The sequence below is a fragment of the Athene cunicularia genome, assembly GCF_003259725.1.
Source record: "Athene cunicularia isolate RWA chromosome 5 unlocalized genomic scaffold, athCun1 chr5_part2, whole genome shotgun sequence".
NCBI lineage: Eukaryota > Metazoa > Chordata > Aves > Strigiformes > Strigidae > Athene > Athene cunicularia.
Genome location: NW_020799102.1, coordinates 10,135,416 through 10,162,419, shown reverse-complemented (window position 1 = coordinate 10,162,419; position 27,004 = coordinate 10,135,416). Strand labels below are relative to the sequence as shown.

Here is a 27,004-nt window from a genome sequence, read left to right as displayed (position 1 = left end):
CTCTCTTCCTCTCTTCCTCTCTTCCTCTCTTCCTCTCTTCCTCTCTTCCTCTCTTCCTCTCTTCCTCTCTTCCTCTCTTCCTCTCTTCCTCTCCTGTCTCTTCTCTAATTGTATATGCAAAATTACATTTTAATGTACATTTGCGGCACAGATTCTTCTGATGGGCTCTACTGTTCCACTCTGCTCAGCTCAGTGGGAACGGATGTTTAATACCTCCCGTATCCCAGGCGAGGAATCAGGTAAGCAAGGCCAGCCAAGCAGAATAAACATCTTAATGGAATTCAGTTTTGGGAGTATTTTCTGCTAAAATCCTGTTTTTTAAGATGAGGACCTGACAGACACAAGGACATAGCAATACTGTGTTTTGATACTCAGGAAGTAACGAATTGCTTTAGAGTACATGGATGTTTTTCCTTTTAGGGTGATTCTGAAACGTCAGTGTTTTTTCTCTTCCTTTATTTAAATCAAAACCTAACTTTAAGAAACTGTTGTCTGCCCTGTGTTTTAAATTTATAAATAACCTTTAATTTCCCCCATTCTGTTCTTTCAGTCTCCTTTGATAGCCATGTTTTTATCTTTGTGGAAGTTGTGTTCTTTTACCTCAACCATTTTAAAATCTTTTGCTTGCTTGACTTTTCCTTTTTCCCTTTGGCTTATGATTCTCAACAACATCCCAATGTGGTGTTCTCAGTATAAACACATATTTAATACTAGTTGTTTACCCAGCTTAGAGGCAGGTACAGTCTTAGTCCTGTCGAGGTTTTCAGTGCCACTGTTATCTTGACCTTGTGTATGCACTGTAAGACATCAGCTAAGTGAAATCACCTCTAATGACTGTGTCTGAAACTTTCTCTGTAACACATAAAGAAAATATATACCCTGGGTTTTTTTAGTTCCTGCCCTGCCCTAACTCCCAGAAATGATCTGATTATCCTAAGCTCTGAGTAATTAGGTTTTCAGATTTTAATGTTGCATAGAGGGCCATACCTGTTGACTTACAGCAGAGTCATTTTCAGCTGAGTCTGTTCCTGCAACTTCTGCTTGTTGTGGGAGACTGTATCTGTAAGTGACAGTTCATACACACTTTCTCACTGCAGGTATACATATGGTGTCATTCCACACATTCATTAACACTGCCTGTAGACGTAAAAGCATTTCACTTCAGTCAATGGCAAACCTTTGATAAATTGTTTGTTGTTGTATCTCAACATAAAAATACCTGATTTTTTTTTTGATGGTCAATACATCATCCATGATCTTGTGGCTGATTCTTCTCCATACGGAGCTATTATCCTAAAGGTAACGTATTCCTAAAGTTTCATCATGGGTTTCTCCCTAAGGTAGCCTGCAAAGATCTCCGTCAGCTTATCCTAAATTTTCCAGGCTCAAGATGGTTTTTATGTTCTTAATAAGTTGTGGTTTTTTTCAGAGATTTGCCATGGTAAATGGAGGTAGATTGCATCTAGAAATACTAACATCTGTAGTCAACAAGTGGAAGAAAACATTGCTATTCATTTTCTCATTCCTTGAGAAGCAAACTAATCATTTCACATCAGATTTGAGTGGAGATTTCTGCTGTGCTTTCTACTAAAGCTTAAGCTGTATCTACATTTCTCTGATCTGATTATGTGCTGAAGAGCCTCTTAGAAGTGAGTTCACATGTTTATCCAACCCTGCATCACTGTGGCAGCATCAGAATGAAATACAGTATTTGGCAGAGCTATCCTGGCAGTCATAATCAGTGCAGAGGATAACCACTAGGAATTTGGAATGCAATTGATTAATCACCTTCATTGGAAATGTATATATGGGCTGATCACTTGAAAATAAGATCTATTTTTTAACTTTCTTTGAGATCTGTGACTCACTCCTACATTTCAAGCTGTCTTTGAGCATGTTAGTCCCACTTAACTACAGAATAAAGAACATAAAGACGTTCTGAGCAGACACAGGGATGTGCCTGCTCTTCCCTGCTGGAGGCCTAACATTGGCTGTGCTGTATGAACTCGGATGAGGGTGCGAAGCAGCACTGGCTAGTGCGTAAAGCAGTGGGTATATGAGTCAGATAAGGATTTTACTCCTAGTTCTGCTGCTGGCCTTTGGTAGATTATTGAGGAATTGTTTCCCAGCTATGCCTCAGCTTCCTTTATCTACGAAATGGAGAAAAACATACCCCTGATGTGATTACTCCCTGATCATGAACTAGTAGCTTCAGTGGACCTGCAAGTTTTAAAATATCTATTAGACAACTGTAGTATATGAGCTGTTATTACTTAGAATACTTCAAGTACTGAAAGTGCTAGCTTTGTCCCTTCCCTGTACTCAGTAAAATAAAAGCTATGAACTGCTTGTGTTTAGCTTTGGATCTGGTGTTCTCTTAGTCTGAAAAGTTTTCCACAAATGCATAGAAGTGGCCCATTCTAACTGTAACATCTGATTGAAGTACATCCTGTATATCTTCATGGTTCTCAGTTTCTCTTGCCTGAAGTCTTTTAAGTCAAAGTAGTCAGCATCATAAAATTAGCTTATTTTCCTCTGAAGCACTACATCGTTCCTGTTTTACTTTTTCAGTTTTCCATTGTTTCTATTTTTCTAAAGGAAAAACACCTTTTGTCATTCTGTGTGTGGATAAGTGAGTTATAAAGACATTTTTCTCAGATTCTCACAAGTAGCTTGATTTCTTGCCCCCTGATTTCAATTATCTGAAGTATTTTATGTATGTTAGTTTCTAAATGAGCAGTATATTTAAAAAAAAAAAAAATCTGTGGCATGTCTTCATGCTAATTGATGGTAAAATCTTAATGAACGTTGTATCCTGTCACTTGAGCAGTTGTTTAATCTTCATGTGTTTTAAAGAAAACATGCTATGGAGTGAACCACTTCTTTTAAGCAAGGAGGAGCTTTTGTGTCTTTCCATTCCTGTTTTTTAATAGGAAACCCATGCAGCATGTTACATTCATCTTTAGATGTATGTAAATGACTTCTTGGACTGGCAAGAAAAAGGAAAGGATTTTTTTTTTTTCTATATTACAGCAAATCTATATTCCAGGTGCATAAATCTGTATTTAGGCATGTAATTACAGTGTCTGAAAAGTGATTGCGAGCAACAACTGTTGCGAAGTCAGTTGTTGATCTAGATGACTAATGATCTTTTGCTGTTTATGCTCAATAATTTTGTCTTTTTTGTATGAATACTTCATGTATGTGATACAAATACTTGGGGTATCCTGACTCAGGTCGGGATTGTAGAAGGTTACCTCATTAGCCGATTTGCTTTGCTGCTGGTTTTCCCCCTTTATGGCGTTTCTCCTCAATTTACAACCGTTGTATTAAAATACTTGACAGTTGGAGTGATGCTTCTGCCAATCCTGGAACTTTTATTACAGGCATCCTATCTATGGCAGAAGTGCAAGGTGGATAGCCAAAGGCATGATTATCATAAAACTGCTCCCAATCAGTCGATGGAGCATACCTACCAAAACTTCATGGGTAGCTGAGAGCACACCCAGAGTATATAACTCTTCCCTTGTACAGTGTTTCTCAGATCTCTCAGAATCATGGCTTCTAGGCTCAACCCTCATTTTTGGCATCAGCTTTCTTTATAATCTCAGTAACAGGTCTTCTCAGATTCATAGGAATAGAACAGTTCTTTGGGGTAGTGAAGGAATTCAATTAACTGTTTTCATCAATTGAGGGCTTTTCCTGACTGCTGTAGAAGCCTTCATCTGTGGTTTGATACAATGCTTTCATGACTAATTTCAGACTTATCCCAATTAAGCCATTCAAATAATAAAGTGAGGAAAAGTTTCTGCTTCCCTGACTTCCATAACACTGCACTTTTTAGCCATCAATGAAGTATTGACTCTGCATCTGCCAGGAGAAGAGTGAAGAGAAATCATGGTACTAAATTTGTCTCTTAAGACTCCCCGCAGATTGTACTGTGAGTTTTCTAGCACGTGAATGTAAATAATTTAAAAGTACCTTTCCTGAGACACATTTAGTGTATTCTTTTGCTGACTGCTTAATCAGACTACACTACTAGTGATCACTTTTCAGATACAGAAATTCAGGTTTATTTGCTTAGTATTGGCCTCCAGTGTGGACAAATATGAAAATATGCAAATTATCATCAACTTTGTGCATTTGACTGTTTCATGCAGGAATCTTTGTGCTGAAGTAACAGAGGGGAGTGGTTTATTCTGCATCATTCTTTGTTAAAATGAGCAATGGCTAACTGGTAGCGCATGCAGTAGGCATCTGATGTTACTTGGTGTATTAGTGTTTTGAGACTTCAGCTTTGTTTTCACATAAATGATTGCAATTCCAGATACTCTGCAGCATGTGAAGGACAGCAAACACATTATTGTGTATCATAAAGGCCGTTACTTCAAAGTGTGGCTGTACCACGATGGCAGATTGTTGAAACCCCGAGAAATTGAACAGCAGATGCAAAGAATTCTTGATGATGATTCAGAGCCTCAGGCTGGTGAAGAGAAACTAGCAGCTCTTACTGCAGGAGATAGGTATGGCAGGGGTTTTTTTTAATTAATTTAAATATTTAGAAATAGTTGCATAACATACTAACTGTATATGGGCTTTGGAATTTTAAAATGTTTTGCCATCAGCTGATTATACTTTGATCACTGATTTTGTATGTTGCTGACATGTAACAGCCTTTCAGTTGTTTGTAACTACACAGAGTTAAAAGCAATTCTGCAGTGGGAACCCTGTACACAAATTCCTTGTACTTAGCTGGAGAAGTTTGCTTTAATTGTGGTTATCAAAAGAGTGGTAATTGGAAGCTTTACAGCATTACACATATTGAACCACTTGAGTTTTATATCTACTCTGGGTTTCACTGACATTTTAAAGAATATCTTAAAAATTAAGATTGACAATGTGAATTTAGTAACTTACTCCATATTCCTATGCCTACTAAATAAAGCAGTAGGTACTCAGTTGGTTCTAGGTGAAAAATCATTGAATTCAATTAAATTGTGACAAACTTTGTTCAATCTATCTAGTTGTTCCTGGATAAGGGAGAGAAAGAGCTGTGGATTGTAATATACTTTCTTACTATGAGTTCTTCCTTTTTTCACTTTCTGCTTTAAAACAAACTGCAATATTTTTTCTTAGGGAAAATCACATATATTTATAAATAAATGTGGCTCAACTGCACAGAAATTACATTGTTCAGGACTTTTTAACTTCAAATCTGTTTCAGGCATTTACCACAGAACTTTTCATTGACAATTGTCCAGACTCTTTGGTTTAGGTGTTACAAGAATAGATATTAATATCTGTTGATTGTTTTCATTATTACTGCTATTTTCTTCTTCCATATAATAGATGTTTTCTTGAGTTATAAACACAGATGATCTATGCTATAAGTATTGCATGCTACAGAAATGTTGAATTTCTGAGAATTAAACTTTGCACATGTGATGATAAATTGAATCAGTTCTGAAAATACATCTACAATATAATCTTAAGAAATTTTCACTGTTAATATAGTTTAAATGCAATGAGAATAGTTGCTTCAAATTTGATAAAAGGAGGAATGTCTCATAGTGATCTTAAGGGTGATAAAATATTGACAAATTCATGTAATTCTGGCTGTAAACCAAATTCTTTTTGCAGAGTACCATGGGCTAAAGCTCGACAGGCTTATTTTAGCCGTGGAAAGAACAAACAGTCCTTAGATGCTATTGAAAAAGCAGCATTTTTTGTGACATTGGATGACATCGAGCAAGGGTACAGGAAAGAAGATCCAGTGGGGTCACTGGATGCATATGCAAAATCCTTAATACATGGCCGATGTTATGACAGGTACAGTACTGACTCTTCTGTTTTTTTAGAATTTCACTAATTTGCATGGCTAATACATATGAATTAATGATTTATAAGCTGATAAATTTCATAGAATCATAGAATGGTTTGGTCTAGAAGGGGCCTTCAGAGATCATCTAGTCCACAAGCAGGGACATCTTTCACTAGATCGCGTTGCTCAAAGTCCTGCCCAGCCTGACCTTGAATATTGTCAATGGTGGGGCATCAACAGCATCTCTGGGTAACTTGTCCCAGTGACTCTCCATCATCATCATCAAAGAAATTTCTCCCTTATGACAAATCTAAATATACCCTCTTTCAATTTATAACCATTGCCCCTTGTCCTGTCACTGTAGGTTGTGGTAAAAAGTCTTTCTCAGTTTTTCTTAGAAGTCCCCTTTATATATTGAAAGGCTGCAAGAAGGCGTCCTAGAGCCTTCTCCAGACAGAATAACCACCATCCTCAGCCTTTCTTCATGGGAGAGCTGTTGCAGCCCTCTGGTCATTTTTGTGGCCTCCTCTGGATCCGCTCCAACAGATCCGTGTCTGTCCTGTTCTGGGGATCCCAGAGCCCCCACAGCACTGCAGGGGGGGCTCACGAGAGCAGCACAGGGGGTGAGGATGGCCTCCCCTCGGCCTGCTGGCCACTCTGCTGCATCTGCAGCCCAGGATATGGTTGGCTTTCTGGGCTGTGGCTGCATGTTGCCAGCTCATGCCCAATTTTTTGTCCACCAGTACCCCCAAGTCCTTCTCCCCAGGGCTGCTCAATGCCTTCATCCCCCAGCCCCTGTTGATACTGGGGGTTGCTCTGACCCAGGTGCAGGACCTTGCACTTGCCTCTGTTGAACTTCATGAGGCTCAAATTTATGTCTATTTACTTAAATAAACTATTATTTAAAACAAAAGCAAAGAATTAGTGCATTTGAATGTGAATTTTTGAGGTTAAATTACAGTATAAAATGCTATTGAAAGGTAGAAAACTATAAGGAAACTTTAATTTCTTTTGTAGGTGGTTTGATAAAACATTCACTCTTATAGTATTCAAAAATGGCAAAATGGGTCTGAATGCAGAGCACTCTTGGGCAGATGCTCCTATTGTTGGACACTTGTGGGAGGTAGGTGTTAAATACAAAGCTAATGCAGAAGATAATGTGATGTGGTCCATGCAATGGTCCTGAAGATCAGCAGTTACTTTCATCACTTGCATTCATGTTGCTGATGAGTGATTATGAGCCTGTGTCTACAGCAACTGTAGCATTAAAAAAAAAATTGCTTAAAATTAAAGGTTGCTGTCCCTTAAGTTCTTTATTGCATTTTAATGAGCATAGACGTCTTCATAGAAAAGTGATACAGCTCTTCATCTAACTTGTTTATAAGAGTCTAAATCAAGAGATTGTTGTCTTTTTGATACAGCATTGTGTTTTGTGTATGTATGTGCTTCTGAAGCACTTAAGCTTTCTTGTGCTATAAAAATCCAATGCTTGCTATCAAAATTTAAAGAAATGGTACAGAGTTTAACTTTTCCTCTAAGCCATTGTTTGAGCTGCAGATTGCTATTCTGTTTAAATTATGTCCTGTACTTATTTGTAATGAATGGTATATAAATGTATTTTTTTGTTAGGTCTGCTCATTGTGAGCTTAATTCATTACTTGAGATTGTATTTGATTTTTTTTCTGTTTGAAGCTTACACCCATAAACAGTTACATAACTTAGTCACTCAGAACTTTTTCATAAACGTTAGCTAATTCTGATTTCATTATGGATTTGTGCAGATGGGTCTCAGGTCTGACTGATGCCCCAAGTGATTTCCTAATTTTATTATATGTGCGTTTCTATGTGTGTAAGAACAAAAAATCCTCATTGTATTCTCTAAATCAGGGAAGAAAGGCGATCAGACTGAGTCAAGATTGACTTGACAGTGCAGCTTAGACTAGCCTAATGAAAAAGAGTTACTTTGTTTTCTTTTAATGAAGGATGTTACATGCTTTAGTTCATATCTCTCTACTTACTATTAAATGGTTAATTTTCTGGTAAAATGAATAAAATAAGCTAAGTAAGATTTCATCTCCTAAGAAATTATGTTGTTAGCATTTATAGACTGTCTATTTTTAGAATAGAATGGATTAAGCTTTATTTCATAGTTGGCATGTTCTGACCACTAATTAAGAAAATCAAAATGGAGTGTATTGGAAATACATATGTAGAACATGCAATAGATTTGTCAAGCTTTTTCTTTCCATATTGAGCAGATACAAATTTATTTTTTTTTTAACACGTTGAAGATGTTTGAAATCTTCTAAGAGCTTTTTTGTCTGTTCAAGTTGTGTTGTTCATCATATTGTTCATTCTACTTCCCCACCCAAGAGCTCTGGTGCACATATAAAATAAACTCAATTTTGAGTGCGATGCAAATCAAAAAGGATTAAATTCTTGCAGGCATATGCACCTACTCTGAAATAAACTGTTGATGAACAAGTTTTGACAGATAACAAACTTGCAGAAGTTCTCTAGAATCTAAACTGAACAAAGGTTGTGGAATCTAAGCCTCTAAGACTGACTTTTTATTACAGCTAATAAGTTTGAGGTGGGTTTTTAACTGAAACATTTTGATTAATTCAGTAGCATCTAATAATGTGCCAGGGTAATTGAATAGGTGTGCATATCTGGTATTCTTCCCACTCAGAACACAAGTAAAAAATGTGTTAAAAGAAGAGGTAAAGCAGAGGGCTTTACTGCAGCTACTTTCAGTATTTGGAAATGTATATTGTATTTCACTATGTGCTGAAAATGGATTATATTGATTTCACAGTTAAATCCTAATTCCACAGCAATATTTAATATATTGCAATTCTGAAGAAGTATTGTTCTTTGCAGAATGTAATGGCAACTGAGTATCTTGAACTGGGCTATTCAGAAGATGGGCATTGCAAAGGAGATGCCAATCAAAATATTCCTATTCCTACCAAACTGCAGTGGGAAATTCCAGAAGAAGTAAGTACAGAACAGCTAGTGGTTTGAGAAAGAAGCCTTTCTTTTCCTGAGCAGTCAGATAACTTAAGTAATTACTGATAACCCTATAAATCAGCTTTAAATTCCTTTGACTCTTGTTAGATGTCTTTTTCATGTGTGGATATTATCAGTTGACTTAAGATATCACAGGGTTTTAGTATCACTCTTAAAAAATTCTAGTAAAAAGTTGGCATTTCCTGGCTAGAAACTTTACTAGAAACTAGGTTGCAACATGTCAAAAATAAGTGGCCACCTATTTTAAATAACAATTGTATTAAAATGAAGTTTAAGTTGCTGAGGTTTCATTACTGTTGTCACAACAAATGCAATTATTTAACAGTTCCTTGAGATTAGCTGTCTTTTTTGTGTTCAAAATTCTGTATACGTGTTGAGTAAGGTTTGATTTTTTTTTTATTTTTTTATTATTTTTTTTTTTTTACCTGAGTTCAAGACAAACTGTCACCACCTATTTGGATTTTAATTTTGAATAAAAAGGTAGTGGTTGGTGATATGTTTAAGTATGTCTGGCAGATTGGAAGCCACACAACTATTGCCATAGTGTCTCTGTGGGTCATTCTCTTATGTTCTAGTGATCTGAACAGTCTTAATGCTGATATTTTTTAAAGTGTAATTTTTGGACTCCAGATATGTATTGGTTATAACTTTTTAATTAGCTTTTTGAATTTTAACTTTCCTGAAAAGATAGCTTCTCCTCTTTCCCCAAATGTAGATTATTTAAGTGATGTTCCTGGCATGCATAAAGGCAGCACTTCTTACTTAGCAGTTAAAAATGATTGCACTTTCTGAACAGTTTTCTCAAATGCCATCAAATGCACTCATATGAGCATATGTGAATATAAGTATTTATTTATTTTAGTGTCAAGAAGTGATTGAGAAGTCTCTGAGCACTGCCATAGCTCTGGCAGATGATGTGGACTTCCATTCATTTTCCTTTGATGCTTTTGGGAAGGGACTAATAAAGAAAGCAAAAACCAGCCCTGATGCCTTTATACAACTTGCCCTGCAGCTTGCTCACTATCGGGTAAGAAGAACAGACTGTTTCTGGCTTATAGAATCTCATTAATTTTGGTATAGCTTGTTTGTGATTAAAGCATGTGGCTGTGTAAAGTACTTCAATCTTGCACTACTTGTGCAAGGTTATTAAAGACATTCAATGGAAAGTGGTACAAACACTAAACACTTTGATAGCTGGAAATTAATTGTCCAAAGGGTGATGTATTGACACTCATGCAAATTTTTTGAAAGAAGTAGATCTGAAACTTCTGATAGATGTGTTTATCATCTAAACCATGTTAAACTTATCTTTTGGTTTGGAATCACCCTTAGTTCAGTAGTCATGGACACTCCTTAGGAGGATTAACAGAAATGCCTGCCTGTGTTTTATTCTGGTAGTTCACCCTTTCAATAATGTGCTTTCAGAATACACCAGTGTACCAACATGCATGTTTTAAATTTTGCTTTCTAGTTGTCATTGTTGAGATACTGTTCTACTTTTTTTTTAAAAAAAACAGTAATTCCAAATGGTTTTTCAAAGCATTCAGACTTCCTGACAGCTATCACCAATTACAGTCTTTCTGTAGGATAGCTACATGGCACATAGTTTTGACTACCTCTTATTTTGAATACCTACCCTCTTAATCTAAAACTGAACAGACTTTTACAGTCTATTCTGATGTATGATTTTTTTTTTTTAGACAGATACAATTGCTAACGTGTTAGATAAACTATCAGTTAGCAACTTGTAATTTGTAGACTGTGCACATCCTACAGGAAATACAGAAGCCACACTTCCTAGGTTTTGCAGGATGTTTTCAGTTCTCCTATTCTTGAAAATCCTCACACTAGCATGCATCTGCATGCTGTTAAACTTTTAACTGAAAATACTTTCAAGGATGTTAAAGTTTTCTCAATTAGGTACCACAGCTGTTTTAACTAGGAAGCCACTGAACTTCCAAATAGGTTTTTGATAGCCTTTAAATCAGCTTCTTTTATAAACTGCAGAAGATTGGATATAAAATGTACAGGGTAGTCCTTGCTGGTCTGGTTGTTCCTATTGTCATTTATCAAAATGCTATTTTTGTCTTTATCTTTCGGTAAGATTGCTAATGGTGGGCTACTAAAAACAATGTTGAGTTTAATTTGTGGAGTGATTCATTATCTATCCTGTGTGCTTACCTTGACCTGTTGATTAAGAAAGAGGGGCTAAACCTGGCTAAATTTTAAGTTCTTGTTCTTCCCTTTTCAAGGACATGGGAAAATTTTCTTTAACATATGAAGCCTCTATGACACGCTTGTTCAGAGAAGGCAGGACTGAAACTGTCCGGTCCTGTACTGTTGAATCATGTAATTTTGTTCGAAGGATGGAAGACCCAACTGAAAGTGTAAGTTCATGGTGTTGTTGCCTTATACAATCCATAAGGGACATGAGTTATCACTAGATAACTGTGTAAGTTCCCAAATAATTTTTAAACAATTAGTGATGCCTTTGTTTTTTAGGCATGAAGTGCAGCATAAGGTAATTGTCGATGTTTCCTGTCAACATGGCAGAAATTCAAGGCTATACTGAAAGAGAATGGCAGTAACTTAGCCAAATATGACATTTTTTACAGTTCCTGAGCTGCAGAAAACTGAGATGACTTGTGAATTTTTTATGACTTGTAGAACTCAAAGATCTGTAAAATGAGTAACCCATACCAGTTAGGCTTTCCTTTCTGGTAGGGAGGCAAGTATTCACAAGAATGAAGTAGGTGCTCTTATATGTTGATTTCAGTGGGCTTTTTAATCTTTCTTGTGATCTTCTGATTAGCAAGCAAAGGAAGCATGGTCTGGGGGAAAACTTCTTGGCTTGGAAGACTTGGACAATACTGGTTAAAATGTTTGCTGTCAGAATGGAAGGGTGGAGAATGGTCGTCCTGAGGACTTGCTGTTCTTTAATCCACTGCTATTCCCAGTTTTCACAGATACACTTTGATGAAATAAATCATTACATTTGCAGGTTTTGCTAAGTTGAAGGAGATTCCCAGTTCTTTGGAGTCAATAAAAATTTGACATGAAAAAGAGGATTTTGTTGAATAGGAATGAACTCAAGATATTGCATCCAGGCTTGAATAACAGCTGCATCGGTTCTAATGAAAAAGATCTAGGACTATAATAATCGGTAACTGAACGCTGACATAGCACGTTCAGTGCTGTCCCATTGGGAAAAATGAAGGCCTTATTTCAGTTATTTTTGCCCTTTATTTTTAGTAGTTACTTTTTTCTAAAGCATTAACTGGGGTTTTGGACACCACGTTTGAGGTATGGATGGATTGGAGAGAGTGTAAAGGAGAGCAAGAAGGATGGTTAGAAACCTCTGAAGAGGATCTGTGAGGAGAGTTTGAACTTAATTATTCTTGCCTAGTCTAGAGAACATGAGGGAGCCAGGTTATGCTCAAGAAGATAAAAAGGGTGATGCTTGTCTCTGTCTCCAGAAGTAACGGAATTAAATTTTGGAAAGAAACACATTAGGAAAACATTTTCTGCTAGTGAGGATAATGAGTAAGGAGGGAAATACAGTGAGAAGCCTGAAACAGATTGCTTGGGAGGGTGGTTGTTTCACTTTGAAAATCTTTGAGCTATGTAATGGTCCTTCAGAAAAGCAGTTGATCAGAGCTTAAGGCAGACAAGTCTAAGGAAATGAACAGTTGAGGTTTGATTCTGTGAATAAATGTTACTGCAAGAAAATAGACGCCCAGAGAAAGAGAAAAATTTTTTCTCCCTCCTCTTTCTGGAAGTTCTGTGTAGGTAAAAACCCCTGGCTTTCTCAATGTGATGTACTGTAGCTGTGATCAGACCAGTGGGAGTGTGGAAATCCAGTCATGTCAACATGTCATACGTAACTGTACAACTGACTACCGGTGTATAGAAAGTAATTTTGACATAGTCCTAATGTCAGAATTAACTGCTATTACATCTCTGCAGTTAACATCTGTATTTTCCTTAAAGGAGTAAGGTAGCACCAAACATGGCAAGATTGTATATACAGCAGACTTCATTCTGCTCACTTTTTTTTGTAACTACTACAAATATGATTCTTTTTCAGACTTGTTGATTCATTACTGTCCATCTGGAATGATCAGCCACAGAGCAGAGGCAATAATGCAATTTTTAGTTTTTATGTTATGAAGCTTGTATTATGTGTGTTTATATGTTGTTTTAAAAACAGTTGTCTGCCTTTACTGCTTGCTTCTAGTTTTCTCTGGGTTTTTCCTTGGAATTTTTCCTAAGTGCTTCTATCCTCCATAGATTATCCACAAAGCTTTATTCCTGAATGCCAGTGGTAGGCATGCTTAGCATGACTACAAGTGATTTATTAGTTTCTCATGCTGGAGGCAAGCAGGCTGCTCATTGTGTCCCAAATAAGTGGTGTAAAGTGCAGTGATATTGGAGATAAAAAGTGACAGACTGTCATGTATGGAATGCAACACACCGAGTATTATAAAATCTTAACAGAATGGCTGTCTAAGTGTTCTGAGGAGACACTTTCACCCTTGCAACATTTATACAGTATCCACAGAATCATAGAATATCTCAAGTTGGAAGGGATCCATAAGGGTGCCAACTCCCTGCTCCTCTCAGGACTACCTAAAACCAGTACCTTATGACTAAGAGCATCATCCAGACACTTGAACTTAGACAGGCTTGGTGTCCTGATGACTTCCTTGGGGAACCTGTTCCGGTGAACAACCACCCTCTCAGTGAAGAAACTTTTCCTAATGTCTGAACTTCCCCTGATGCAGCTTCATTCCATTTCCTCACGTCCTGTCACTGGTCACCAGAGAGATCAGCACCTCCCCCTCCACTGTCCCCCCTGAGGAAGCTGTAGACTGGGATGGGGTCAGTCCTCAGCCTTCTCTGAGCTGAACAAAGCAAGTAACCACCTCTCTAGTCTATCCAGAGCTCTCTGTAAGACCTTTCTACCCTTGAGGGAGTCCGCAGCTGCTCCTAGTTCAGTATCATCAGTAAACTTACTGTACATTCAACTCCTGTGTCCCAATCCTTCATAAAAATATCAAACAGCACTGGCCCTAAAACTGAGCCCCACTGGTGACTGGCTGCCAGCCTGATGTAACCCCATTTATTATAACTCTTTGAGTTGACGTATCAACCAGTTGTTCACCCTTATCTAGCTGTATGCTGGACATTTTGTCCAGAAGGATGTTATGACAGACAGTTATCAAAAGCCTTGCTAAAATCCAAAAAATCCCACATCTACTGGCTTCCTTTGGCCAGCTAGATGGGTGACCCTTGTCATAAAAGGAAATTTAGTTCAAATGGGACTTTCCCCTTCTGAACCTGTGTTGTCTGTGACCAGTGACTACATTGGCTCTCAAGTGTTTTTCAGTAACTCGCAGAGTAACCTTCTCTGTGATTTTTTTTAACAGGCACTGAATTGAGACTGACAGGCCTGTAATTACCAGGGTCTCCCTTCTTACCCTTCTTAAAATTGGGACAACATTTTCTGATTTCCAGTTGATGGGGACCTCTCCAGATTCCCAAGACCATTGAAAAATAACAGAGAGTGGTCCTGAGATACCATCGTCCAGCTCATTTAGTTCCTTGGGATGAATCCCATGGGCCCCATAGACTTACGTGCCTCCAGCAGGAGCAGTAAGTCTCACACAAGTTCAGAGTCAGCTGAGAGTTTATCATCCCCCCAGTCACAATCTTCCAACACAGGGCTCTGGTGGTCCCAGGGCCCATCATTGGTGTTAAAGACAGAAGTGAAGAAGGCATTAAATGTCTCCGCTTTGTCTACGTCCCTATTTGTGAGGAACCCTTTTTGCTGTCCTCCATGGTACTGGCCAGCTTGAACTCTAATTGAGCTTTGGCTGCACACATTTCCTCCTTGCAGTGGTGAACATCACCTCTGTAGTCATCCCATGTCACCTGGCCTTGTTTCCAATGTCCATACACTTTTCCACCTAAATTCTAGAAGATGATCCCTGCTTGGTTGAGCCAGCCTTCTGCCCCACTTGCTTGACTTATGACACTTTGGAATTGTCTGCTCCTGAGCTCTTAAGAGAAGGCTTTTAAAAATGACCAGCATTGTGGACTCCTGGTATCTTGTTGGTTTGCCTTCTAAAATGGACTGTTGCAGTTGCAACTTTTCTTTAAATCATGTTGAGAATTGCACTGCTGTAACTTTTTAACTCATGTCTCTAGAAACTAAATATACAATAATGTAGTAAACCTGAGTTGTAATCATGTTTTATTCTGGGGTTAGATCACGCTTAAAATACAGATTTGTTTTTGTTATATACTGTTTACAGCAGATAATAGTTGACACTTGCTAACGACAGAAACTGAATATGTGAGGCTGAAAAGCCAGAGGATTCTAGTACTTGGTGTTAGTTGCATGCATTGTCTTGTACTTGACCCTTAAGTGCTCTAGGCTGGAGAGCCCTTGCTGTAACTGAGTTTCTGCACCTCCATCTTCAGCCCAGTTCACTTAACGGATTTTTCTTCATCTTTTTTTTTTTTTTTAATTGTTAGAATGAAATCAAGCTTAAATTCTTCCGGCTTGCTGCTGCCAAACATCAGCACTTATATCGTCTCGCCATGACTGGTTCTGGCATTGACCGCCACCTGTTCTGCCTTTACGTCGTGTCCAAGTACCTTGCTGTAGACTCTCCTTTCCTTAAGGAAGTAGGTGTCTTTTATTTAGAACTATTAATTACAGTAAATAATCCTTTGTTTAGTTAGTGTTTTCTGGTAACTGCTTACATACTTGTTGAACTCTGGTTCTCCTAAGGAAAAAAAAAAGTGAGAGTTTAGCTAGCATAATTTAACATCTGCTGCTAGATTACAAGTTTCGTTTTGCTTTATGTACACACTTATTAAGGGATCCGTAGTAATGCTTTCTGTGAGCTTCATAATATAATACATGTTGTTAAGGATTGCAAGGAAGATAGAGTCAGTATTACAAAAAAATACTGGTTGCTTGTGGTTTTTACATATTTTCAAGGCAGCACAACAGAGACTCTGTTTTGTCTCAATGTTCTTTTGGAATTGTGACAAAATCACTTTAAGTTACTGTGAATTAAAGGAGCTGTATGTTGCGATTTATGGGTTTTAATGCACAATATTAATGTCACTGTTTATTACTGTGACAAATGATTTATTATTTAAACTAGATTTTAAGGTTGGGTTTTATAAAAGTAATTATATTGCACTTGTTCATGTGTTCTGATTAATAAAAAAGTATGTTCCAGCTTGCCTTCAAATTAAGCCACTCATATTTGTCTGCTTGCCCTCCTAAATGTGAGTGAGTAGTGGCTAAGTCAAGAATAAAACAACTTTTTACAACTTCCGTGGACTTTCAAGATGCATGTGTATTGTTAGAGATTTTAGAAGCTTCTAGCCTGAGGTGGTATCTTAGCAGGATTTGAATATGGCCATTAATGATCTAACTGTTAACAAGACCTGTTTTGCAGAATTTACCAGGCTGTAGACCAGACTAATCTATTTTGAAATAGCACTTCTGTTGAAAAACTTCTATTCTCTTTAAGGAATTGGCATCAAGACCTCATGTTAATGGCTTATGTGTCAGGACAAGTTTAGCTATTGCTTTTATCCTTCTTAACTGTCCATTGAAATATGAACTGGAGTTATCCTTAATATGCTAGTTTTTGAGAAAATTGCATGTTCTTTAACAATGTGTTAAACTTGTTTGCATCTCTTTCATATCTTAAAAAGGTTTTGTCAGAGCCTTGGAGACTGTCAACGAGTCAGACACCACAGCAATACATCGATCTAAAGAAGAACCCTGAGATGTTATCCTGTGGTGGAGGATTTGGACCGGTATGTTGGCTAAATACAAGCACCCCTTTAAAAAGAGTTTTATTTTTAATATGCTAGTCTAAAAATTTCAGATCTGTAATACTTCAGTGTTGCACATCAGAGGTACAACACATGCTTTTAAATGCATGTCTTCAGTGCTTTCCCGTGATGTGGATGTGCTCAGAAAAGCCTGCATCACCTTTTTCTCATATACCACTACAAGAATGGATTATTCTTAAGGAAATACACAGTTATCTAATGTGGCACAGGGCTGCATGGCAGAGAGATCTGATAAAGTGGGGGCTTTTATCACATTATCTATGCCTAGAGCTTCTGTACATCAGGCTATCATTACAGTGACAAATGCCTTATTAATTAAACTAGATTTTAAGGTTGGGATTTGTAAAAGTAATTATACTTGACCTGTTCTTTGTATTTCCTGATTAATTAAAAACTGTGTTTATGCTTTCCTCTAAGCTATTCACATTGTTCTGCTTGCCCTCCTAAGTGTGAACAGTGGCTGAGTCAAGAATAAAAACCGTATTCTGCAGCATCTATAGACTTCCAAGAAACTAGTGTATTGTTAGAGATTCTACAAGCTCCTGACTTGCTGTACTATTTTACTGGGATTTGAACATGGCCATTGATGATGATATAGCTGTTAGCAAGATCTGTTAAGCAGACTTTATGGGGCTCTAAACTAGATTAATCTGTTTTCAAAAAGCATTTCTATTGAAAGAACAATGAGATGGATCACAGGACTGCTCTTTGCCACACAGAAATTAGGATGATGAGTACAGTGTATTTTGGCTGGTTTGTCAGGCTGCAAGTTTGGGGATTTTTTGTGCTTCTTAAAAAAAATTATTTATTCATGTTTCTGATACAGCTTTCAGTAATTCTTGAAGTTGGAATGAGTTTAAATTACAGTATCAAGGAATCTTAGCTATTGCGATGCTGCTTATTCATGAGAAACTGCCTTGCTCCAGCAGATAATAAAGTCAGTGTTTAGAATCACCCAAAAGGTGTAGTCTGCCAATAAAATAGAGTTTTAAGCTGCAGGAATTTCTAATGAATTTCTAATGCTTTTTTCCTTTTCTTTTTGCTGATGCTACATTAACTGTTCTCTTCTTACTCTTTCTTCATTCCTTTAATTTCCTTCCTTCAGTTCTCTGCTTTTCCAAATAACCCTGCTTACATTTCCCTTCATTTCTTGTATCCTTACAAAAACTGTGCTTTGGTTTGAAGTAGCCAGAGATTCAGTACATTGGGCTTTCCGTGTGTGGTGTTTGATGGGTTTGAGTTTTGGTTTTTCTTTTTAAGTGTTCTGTAGAGTATAGCCCTGTAGCACTAATGGAGAGAAGGCTCTCAGGCTGCTTAGAAGCAGTGGCCACAAGGAGCTTGAAGGCTGTGATCCTTTGAGTTGGGAAGGTGAGGAAGGATGGTGGCAGCAGGATAGTCTGTGTTTCCTAGGCATACTTTAAAATCAGACTGTAACTCAGGACAGTTAATCCCGCTAATGTTGAAATCAGACCAGAGCTCTGTTCGTGATACGGGTGTTCAGAATCATATTTTTGCTGTAGAGTTGAATGACTTTGTCTTTGGGCAAGTTTTTATAGTACAAGGCTTGTATACTCTGTGTTTCTAAACAGTATATGTTTACATCTGCAGAGTGATCCCATGAAACAGGATGTTTAGGTATACAACTGAACTGCTTTATTCCTTTCTACTTAAGCACTGAAGCTGTGTAGCTGCTTAGGACCAGACCTTGGTAGGATAAGGTCTTTGAACAAGTATTCTATTTCAGAATACGAAATGTGGGAAATATTACAGACATATATTCATAAAATGTTAATTCCATGCACTTCAGCTGAGAATAGAACAGCTTCCTTACATGAAGTCAGTCTTCAGAAATGATATGCGTTAAATACGGAAGCTTAACTTTTGCTTGAGAAGAAATTGCAATGGATTTTAAAACTGCACAGTAAGAATTGTGTAATTATGTGTAAGATAATTTAGGAGTGGAAGGAGAAAGAAAGAGTTTAGAACTTTTTTTTTCTTTTCTTTCTTCCCCTAGGTGGCTGATGATGGTTATGGTGTTTCTTATATTATCCTAGATGAAAATGCCATCCATTTCCACATCTCCAGCAAAATATCTTGTCCTGATACGGTAAGAGTCAGTTCCTTCCTATGGTTTAATAAATCTGTTCTGTATTTGCTTATAAAACTGTTCTACTCAGTGTCTAAAAAAAATTTAGTAGGACTTGCAACATACAGTTATAACGTATTCTTTCTCAACATATGCTGTTTTGGTTGGGAGGGGGGGTGTCCCCACTTCTATAAATTTAATAGCTTTATGAACCAAAGAAACCATATTCTATTCACTTATGCTTTCAAGCATAAAGAAAGCATGTGGCCCAAGGTCATCTTTACACACGTGTAGTTCCTTGGAACTCATGTGAAATTACTTGTATCTGTCCCATAAAGAGTAAGATGGATGTTTCCTGGGTTTTTTTATTACAGTTTTGCTTTGTTTTTTGTCTCTGGCTGCAGTTGCAAAGACAAAGTAAAATGTATGTTCCCTATTCTTTAAATCATCTTGGTTTAAATAATACTGAAAGAAGCTGGCCCACAAATTGTAATCTGTGCTTGAGAAACATAATTAATCAAAAATTTATTAGACTAACACCCATTATTAGACTGTAGTATGTGTCATCTATTCAGTATCCTGCTGTTGCTTCATTTCATTCTTCCCCTGTAGGTTTTTATGACTTCAATAAACATGCTGAGTTTGTTCAAGATTACATAGCTGAACTAGTTTTCCTCTTTTGACCTTAACTTGTCCGAGAATTCTTGGTGCCTTTGGTTAATCATTAAAGATTAGGAAATACAACTTCGGGTTTTTTCCTAGTTCAAATTGTTCTTCAGATGCCTGTTAGCTTGTACTTTAAATTTCCCTGTAATTTTTACTTACTAGTCAAGTCAAAGGTCCATACAGAAAGGGCAGCATTTGTGTGCATGGCCTCGATATTAGCAGAGTCTTTGTAGTAAGTCCTGTAATGTAGCTAGTAATTTATATTTGTTATCTTAATTTCTTCCTTGTACCATTCATCTGACACTTAGAATAAACAGAACAAGTTCATAGTTTGTTTACTCTTAGATAATTGATTTTTATTTTCAATAATTCATGTAATTTTTCAATGGCAAAATTCAGGATTCTGATAGGAACTCAAATACAAAGTTTTTCTGCTTTTTTGGTACTTTAGGCCTTATTCATACACCTTGTGAACATTTTTTCATTTTCTGAAAACTAGCTTTTGCAAAATAAAAACCCCAAACAAACCAATACCAAACCCCAACTATTTTAAAGTAATGGAAAGCTATAAATGCATCTGATTTCAAAAGGAGATGATCTCTGTTCTGTCTTTAGGAAAGTAAATGCATAATGAAGGACTTGTTAGTAATAGCATAAACCTGGATTAATTTGTATAGCATTACATTTTTTGTGATTTAAATTCCCTATTTTATGGTAAGATACATGCCTGAAGTCCATAGGCTCTAAAATTACAAAATGTGAAAAGGTTCCTTCTTTTGCCTAAAAGTTAATTGCTGATTGACAAGTCTTTGGTTTTGTGTTTTATTTTTAAAGGATTCTCATCGTTTTGGAAAAAACATCAAAAAAGCAATGGTTGACATCATGGGCTTATTTAACCTTAGTAAAAACTGTACCAAGTGAATTGCCTTATTGGTGCCAAGCAATCTCCTGTTGTTGGGATGAGAACTCTTCTGCACAGTGAATGAGAGTAAGGTTTGTCAAACAGTAGCTGGCGAAGAAACTGAGTCAACATCTTCTTGATCACCTATGAAAACCTTAGCAGTGTATTGAATGTTTGGTTTGTTTTGTTTTTTTTTTTTCAGTAGTTTGGAAGAGTTTATTTCCACAAAGGGATGACCTTTGGAATCTTGTATGTTTCTAGGGATGAAGTATATTACCATTGCATGAAGTCGTGTATATTCTAACTCCTGCAGTTTTCTCTTAATTTGTATACACTTGCTCTTTTTTTACTTAAAATTAGTCTATTTGTATTCCAGAATCAAAGGGATAAAACGCACTATCTTAAACTCAAATACTAGAAAAAGTTCCATTCGCTATAGCAGAATGTTCTTCAATGTATCTGCTGCTTTATGCCAATGAATGACAAAACTTGTGGCTCTTTACCGTCAATTGTTTCTTGGGGTTTTTTTTAAAGGTAATTTCTGTAAAACATACACAGAAAAATCCCTGATATAACCCACTGTAACATATCAAGTTGTTGAAAATTTTTGTGGGTTTTGGAAAAAAGTAAACATTGGGTAGTGCTACATTGGGTAGTCAAATGTGTCACCTAATTAGCACATATCACATTTTTCTTCTTACTTACAAGCATGTTTGCCACATCACTTTTATTTCCATATAAATAAACCTGTGTGCTTGTTCATGTGAGTGCCTTAGCAAAAGGAAGATCCTAAACCCAGGAAAAAACCTTATGCTGGGAGTTGGTTTTACATTGTCTTAGTAGTGCAGGAGGTGAAGTAGCAGCAATGCAGATCTAGTTTTCAAACTGGTTCTGGCACAAGTAGACTTGAGTATGTTGCCATATGGTGCAGTTCAGCTTAAAGCTCTAAGAAAATGCTCCCATCTTAAGTGGCAAAGATCAGTCCCTATGAAATGCAGGAGTAACTTTGTTTCAGAGCTGCAGATACTTATGTGCTTATTTTGGTGAATGGTATTGGTGGTCATTTGAGATAAGAGTTTCTGGGTCCCAGGGAATGTCAGTTTGCTTAAACTGGATAGTGCCTGAAGCATGGCTGCCTGGAGGGGTGGTCAAAGGCAGTTTGCCCACTGTCAGCCTGGAAGGACGACTGCTGTGTTGCCAGCCATCTGCACGAGAAGGGCAGGCTGTTACAGCTGTGGACAGTAGCTCCAGAATGGGAAAACCATGGCCTTCTCAAACCCCTCTTGGGAGATGCTCTTGGTCAAGCACAGTTCCTGAAGGATACAAGGAGGGACGGGAAAGCTATTTCACTCAAAAAGGAGCATAATGTTTCTGAGTGCAGAAATAAAGTGGCTACTACAAAATGAAGTAACTTTGTGCAAAAAGTCTCTATTCCCCAGGCTATATAGGTGTGGTTACTTTTTACATCCTGCAGTGCAGCAAAGTGTACCTGTTGGCACAACTTTTTTTTTTTTTTTTATGTGAGGTACATGGTGATACAGTGAATGCTGCTCCAGAGCTGTGCTGATTTTAAAAAGCCTTTGGGGTTGATATAAAATTTCTCATTAGACATTGAATGTTTTCTGGCCAGTATTTCTAACTTTCTATGCCTCTTCATGTTTGTGGGGGGTTTTTTTGTTTTGTTTTTTGGTTTTGGGGGGTTTTTCTCTGATCTAGCTATTAAAACACCTATATATGTGTGTCTGAGGTGGGGAAACCTCAAAGATCCCAGATGCATACTTAAGCAAATGCATGCTTATCTAAAAGTAGGAACCCTCACAGGAATTGGCCAAAGATACTCATTATTTGATATGGGTACAGTGTGTGGGAAAGGACATTTTGAAATAAGCCTTGCTGCAGCTGGCAGGCCTGGCATTTATCAAACTACTGCAACGATTTTTTTAGTGGCCTGTTCTTTTGGAGATACAAAAATAATGCACTGTTTTTTGGGGTTTTTATTTTTATTGACCACTGACCAATCTGTGCTTAAATTAACATTAAAGCATATTGGCTTGTAGGATTTTCTGTTTAAAAAAAAAAAAAAAAAGGCTTAGATTTGACTCTCAGGTTTTAAATGTTTCAAGTCTAATTGTAATTAGTGCAGTTATCAATGCAATTTTACATTCTTAGAGAGTAAGTATAATTGGCACAGAAAGCTGTTTTTTATTGTAAATGTTTTAAACATTTTGTGGTGTTAAATGTTTTTGTTTGTTTGTTTTTTAATTTGGGATAGATCATAATTCCTAAACAGATTTTATTTCATTTTCTTTAAAATGTCAACAGCATGTACATAAAATGTGCTTTTTTTGGATGTAAATCTTAGAAATCCACAGTGAATGTAGGCTATTAATAAATAATTTAAATCTTGATGTTCAATATTGTGTACATACAGTGAAACTGCTTGCTTTTTTGCTCAAAAGCCATAGGAATGTAACTGAAATTACCTAGATTTGAATGAACTTTCTAGTACAGTGTACATTAAAATGTTCATATTCCAGAAAAGCTACTAATTTGTTACTAAAACCTTGAATCACTTATTCTCAATTGGTGATTTAAGAGCTCAGATTTAGGGTTGAATAGGTGGTAAAAGTTAGGTTGGATGATAATTGACCTGCTTATTAAACAGCACTGTGGGATTGGTGGAATACTTTGAATGTGCATTTTCCAAATTTCTTATTTCAGCTATTTCATGACAGAAATTAGGAAAGCATTAAGTGCATTTAGAGACTATGCATTGTCCAGGATTGACACCATGCCAGACTTAAATATTCTTTTAAGGGTTGGGTTTTATGAGGGACTAAGGAAGTGTGTGCCTGACCTTGAAAATCATGGTTCTAATTCAGCCTTCGTACCAATTTTTTTCTTGTATAGAATATATTAATTTAAGCTAGGTTTTTTTATCTTGTTCATTACTTTACATTTATGGTTGGTTATTTAGATCTACCACTTTGTCTCTATTTTCTACCTTCTTCTGTGACTTAAAAAATAAAATTTCACAATTACCACTACTTAATACAATGTTTAATATCCTTCATATCTTCTTTCCAGCTCCCTTGCTGCTGTCTCTGGATTTGTGAAATCATCATTAAATCCAGTTAGGAATGATAGTAGCAGACTATACATTGTTTTAGCAGTGATTTATATATGACTTGCTAGTTAACAGGGAATGTCTTAATGAGCAGTTAAGAAAACTTACCATGTTTCTGTGAAGCAGTCTGGGCAAGTGTCCTGGTCTGAGCCCAGAAGGCAACTGAGCACCATGCAGCTGCTGCCTTACCCCTTCCCCTCAGCAACTGGAAGGAGAAAATAAAACAAAAGGCTTGGGAATAATGGGAGTCATCCCTCCCTGTCCTTATCTTGAGGGAATAAAAAGAACATTAATTCAAACACTAACAAAAACCACTTAACAGACGGAGTAGGACAGTGAGACACCTTCCTCCCCCACACCTCCCTTCCTCCCAGGCTCAGTTTTGCTCCTGCTCTCTCTCCCTTCTCTGCCCCAGCAGCACCCCGGCAGGGAAGGGGGCAGGGGGGGAGGACACACCAGTCCTGGCCTCCTGCTCCAGCAGGGTTCCCCTCTCATGGGAGACAGTCTGACGTGAGTCCTTCCTCTGGGCCACAGTGCTCCTTGGGCTGCTCTGGGGTGGGTGCCCCTCTGCATGTCACAGCCCTCCCAGGGCTCAGCTGCAGCCTCCAGCCACCTTTGGGCACAGCCCCCTGCTCTGCTCCGATCCACGGGCTGCATGTGTGGCTCTGCACCCCTGGTGACCCCCATGGGGGGTGGCCCTGCCGTATCACCACAGGATACAGGACTCTGCTCTGGTCTACCTCCATTGCTTCCTCCTCCTTCCACTGACCTTGGTGTTCACATGGATTTCCTCCTCACAGCTCCAACTTCTCCTCTCAGGTTCCCTTCTTAAATACATTATTGCAGAGGTGCAGCCACTGTTGCTAATGGCCTTGGCCAGAGGCAGGTCCCACCTGGAGCTGGGGGAGCTTTGAGAAGCTTCTTACAGGGGCCACTGCTTTAGCCCCCTCCCCTGCTGCCAAAAACCCCAGCACAGCAAGCTAGTGGATAGCACTAGTTTGATCTTTACAGTGAATAATCCATAGAATATGAATGATAAAGCAGTAGACTACTAGTTCACAAAAAGTTAATATTGTTAAAATATTAATTGCTTTCTCTGAAGATTCCCAGTACCCAAAAACTCCTCTGAAATTGCATTAAAACTGGGGACTACTTTGAGACTGTTGAAGAGGATTTTTTTTTACCCTTTAAAGCTTCACATGCTGGTTTTTTGAATTGCTGTTTAATTAAAAAGAAAATCTCACACAAAGCCCACATAGTTTTATGTGACAGACCATTTTCACAGTCACTTAGTTTGCTGCTTTTCTGCATTTTGCAGCCTTCGCTACATGAAAGAACACACTTCATCTCTTAGATGCTCTAAGTTCCTTGTTGTATTTCAAACATCTCCAACAAGGCTGTATGCTGAAGCTGTGAATTTATATGTTCAGCCTGAACAAAAAATGGTGTATGAAAAGTTTGTAGGCACAGAATACTGATCTATTTTGTTCCCCCCACCCCCCATTCCTTCTGCTTGTTTTTAAGGGTGATAAGTATAGGATGCATCTTAGAAAATGTTGCTGTAGTTGTTTGTACATGATGCATGGGATTCATCAGCTCCTTCTAAAATTAATGAACTCCTGGTGGGACATACTAGAATAAAAAACGTAGCTGTTAGATGAAACCTCTGAGAGGGGAGGAGAAAGTGTGGGCTTGTTTTGTTTTGTTCTGTTTTTCCCTAACTTTCATGGGTGCCAACCCAGGGTCAGCAGGGTGGAATTTTGTAACCAAAAGCCTTAGGAAAAACTGTTTCTGGTTTCTTCTCGGATTAATTATAAGGCTGAATTAATGGATGAAAGGTAACTTCAAAATGGTTTGGGTGATTTTTAGTTGCTGTAGGTTTTTTTAATACACAAAACTTCCTAAAAGTGAAGACATTGATGAAATGAAAAGTTCAGGTTCAATTTCTGCTTTTAAGAAAAACATCTTTTATCTGAAATGGCCATAAGCCAATGCCTGGTAGGATTGGAGTGTTTTCTAAACTCTGAGGTCTTTATGGCACCAGGGTGACGATTTTAAGATTTAGAGTTGTGGAAGGGGCTCTAGGAGCAGCAGCTGGAAGCAGAATGTTTGGTGTTAGAAGGGGCATCTGGACCTCATCTGGTCCAAGCAGCTGGTTGCCCAGGACCGTGCCCAGATGGTTTTTGAGTTTCTCCAAGGATGGGACTCCACCACCTCGCTGGACAACCTCTGCCAGCGGAAAAGTGTTCGGAGGGACCCTCTTGTGTTCCCGTTTGTGCCCGCGGCCTCTGGTGCTGTCCCCGGGCCCCACGGGGAAGGGCCTGGCTCCTCGTTCCTTGCTCCCTCCCGCCCGCCCCAGCTCCCAGCCCTTCCTCAGAGGAGGGGAGCTCGTCTCTTTGTCATCTTCGCTGGGCTCTCCCCAGTATAGCCACGTCTCCCTCGTACTGGGGCAGTAAGATTAAGCGAAAAAGGATTTTTTATATTCATGCTTATTTGTGACTTAAATGTGGAGAATTGCTACGTTAAAACTTATATGGGATCCACCTAATATTTAAAGCTATGTCATAGATTTTATACTAGAACAGACTTAGTAGTTAATATAGAAAGAAACTTTTGGGTTTCATTGCCAGAAATAGCATGCAGTGTGACCTTATGGTTCTGACTGCTGTTCTTTTTTGTCCATGGTATGAGCCATATTTTTAAATGGCTGGGTAGTTATTTTGCTCATTAAAAAAATCTTACTATGACACAAACATACTCAATTTGGTTTTATATATTACCATCTGTATTAACAAGTATTAGATAAATGTCTGAAGTACAAATAGGATATTAACTTTGTTCTTTAGTTCCACAGGTGACACACTTGTCATCTTACAATATATAGTCCAAATGAGTTAAAAAGTCATTTATTTGCAGCAGTAAACTGTAGCCTGTATTGTTAAACCTTCATGGGGAAAGTAGTTTTGTAGGAGAGGGGATTCCCATGGCTTACCACAGTTGGCAGTTTTTCTGTATAGTTTGCAGTTACATTTTCTATGTTTGATCAATTACTATCTAGAAAGGTACACAGGATGAAACTTCTTGTGATGCTCACAGGACCAAATCCATCTGCTTAATGCAGGCTATTCATATGTAGAATACTTGTCTCCTTGCATCTTTGTTTATGGCTGTAGAATATAATCTGAAGAAATCTCCAAATTTTGTTTGCTCTGTGGCTATTTCAATTCTTTTAACAGAGGCACTGAGGTTTCCTTTGAGGAGCTATCCTGAAATAATTAGGCATATCAGTTGACATTTTTTTTCTATGTAACTATTTTGACAAAGTGTTTTTTTCAGATTTAAAAATCAAAAGCATTAAAAACAAAAATGACAAAAAACACTTGGTTGATAACGAGGCCTGATTTTCCCTCGCAGTGTCCCAGCAAGGTGCCAGGCTGAAGCTAGGTGGCTGCTGCAGGGCTGTCTGTGCAGGAAACCTCCCAT

At 37.8% G+C, this 27,004-nt stretch overlaps 1 protein-coding gene across 3 annotated transcripts in view; it reads left to right on the top strand.

Annotated features, from left to right (window-relative positions):
- Window positions 1-27,004, top strand: part of CPT1A (carnitine palmitoyltransferase 1A) — a 50,692-nt gene that overhangs the window by 17,892 nt on the left and 5,796 nt on the right. For 2 of the 3 annotated variants that reach the window (XM_026850465.1, XM_026850464.1), the window contains 11 exons: window positions 152-239; window positions 4,328-4,523; window positions 5,641-5,829; window positions 6,839-6,944; window positions 8,705-8,821; window positions 9,717-9,881; window positions 11,107-11,241; window positions 15,395-15,547; window positions 16,598-16,702; window positions 18,756-18,848; window positions 20,328-22,463. In XM_026850465.1, the coding sequence (XP_026706266.1) occupies window positions 152-239; window positions 4,328-4,523; window positions 5,641-5,829; window positions 6,839-6,944; window positions 8,705-8,821; window positions 9,717-9,881; window positions 11,107-11,241; window positions 15,395-15,547; window positions 16,598-16,702; window positions 18,756-18,848; window positions 20,328-20,414 (1,434 nt within the window). In that variant the 3' untranslated portion in view covers window positions 20,415-22,463. Of the gene's footprint in view, window positions 1-151; window positions 240-4,327; window positions 4,524-5,640; window positions 5,830-6,838; window positions 6,945-8,704; window positions 8,822-9,716; window positions 9,882-11,106; window positions 11,242-15,394; window positions 15,548-16,597; window positions 16,703-18,755; window positions 18,849-20,327; window positions 22,464-27,004 lie in introns of those variants that run through there. The other variant, XR_003398607.1, reaches the window with a different exon arrangement.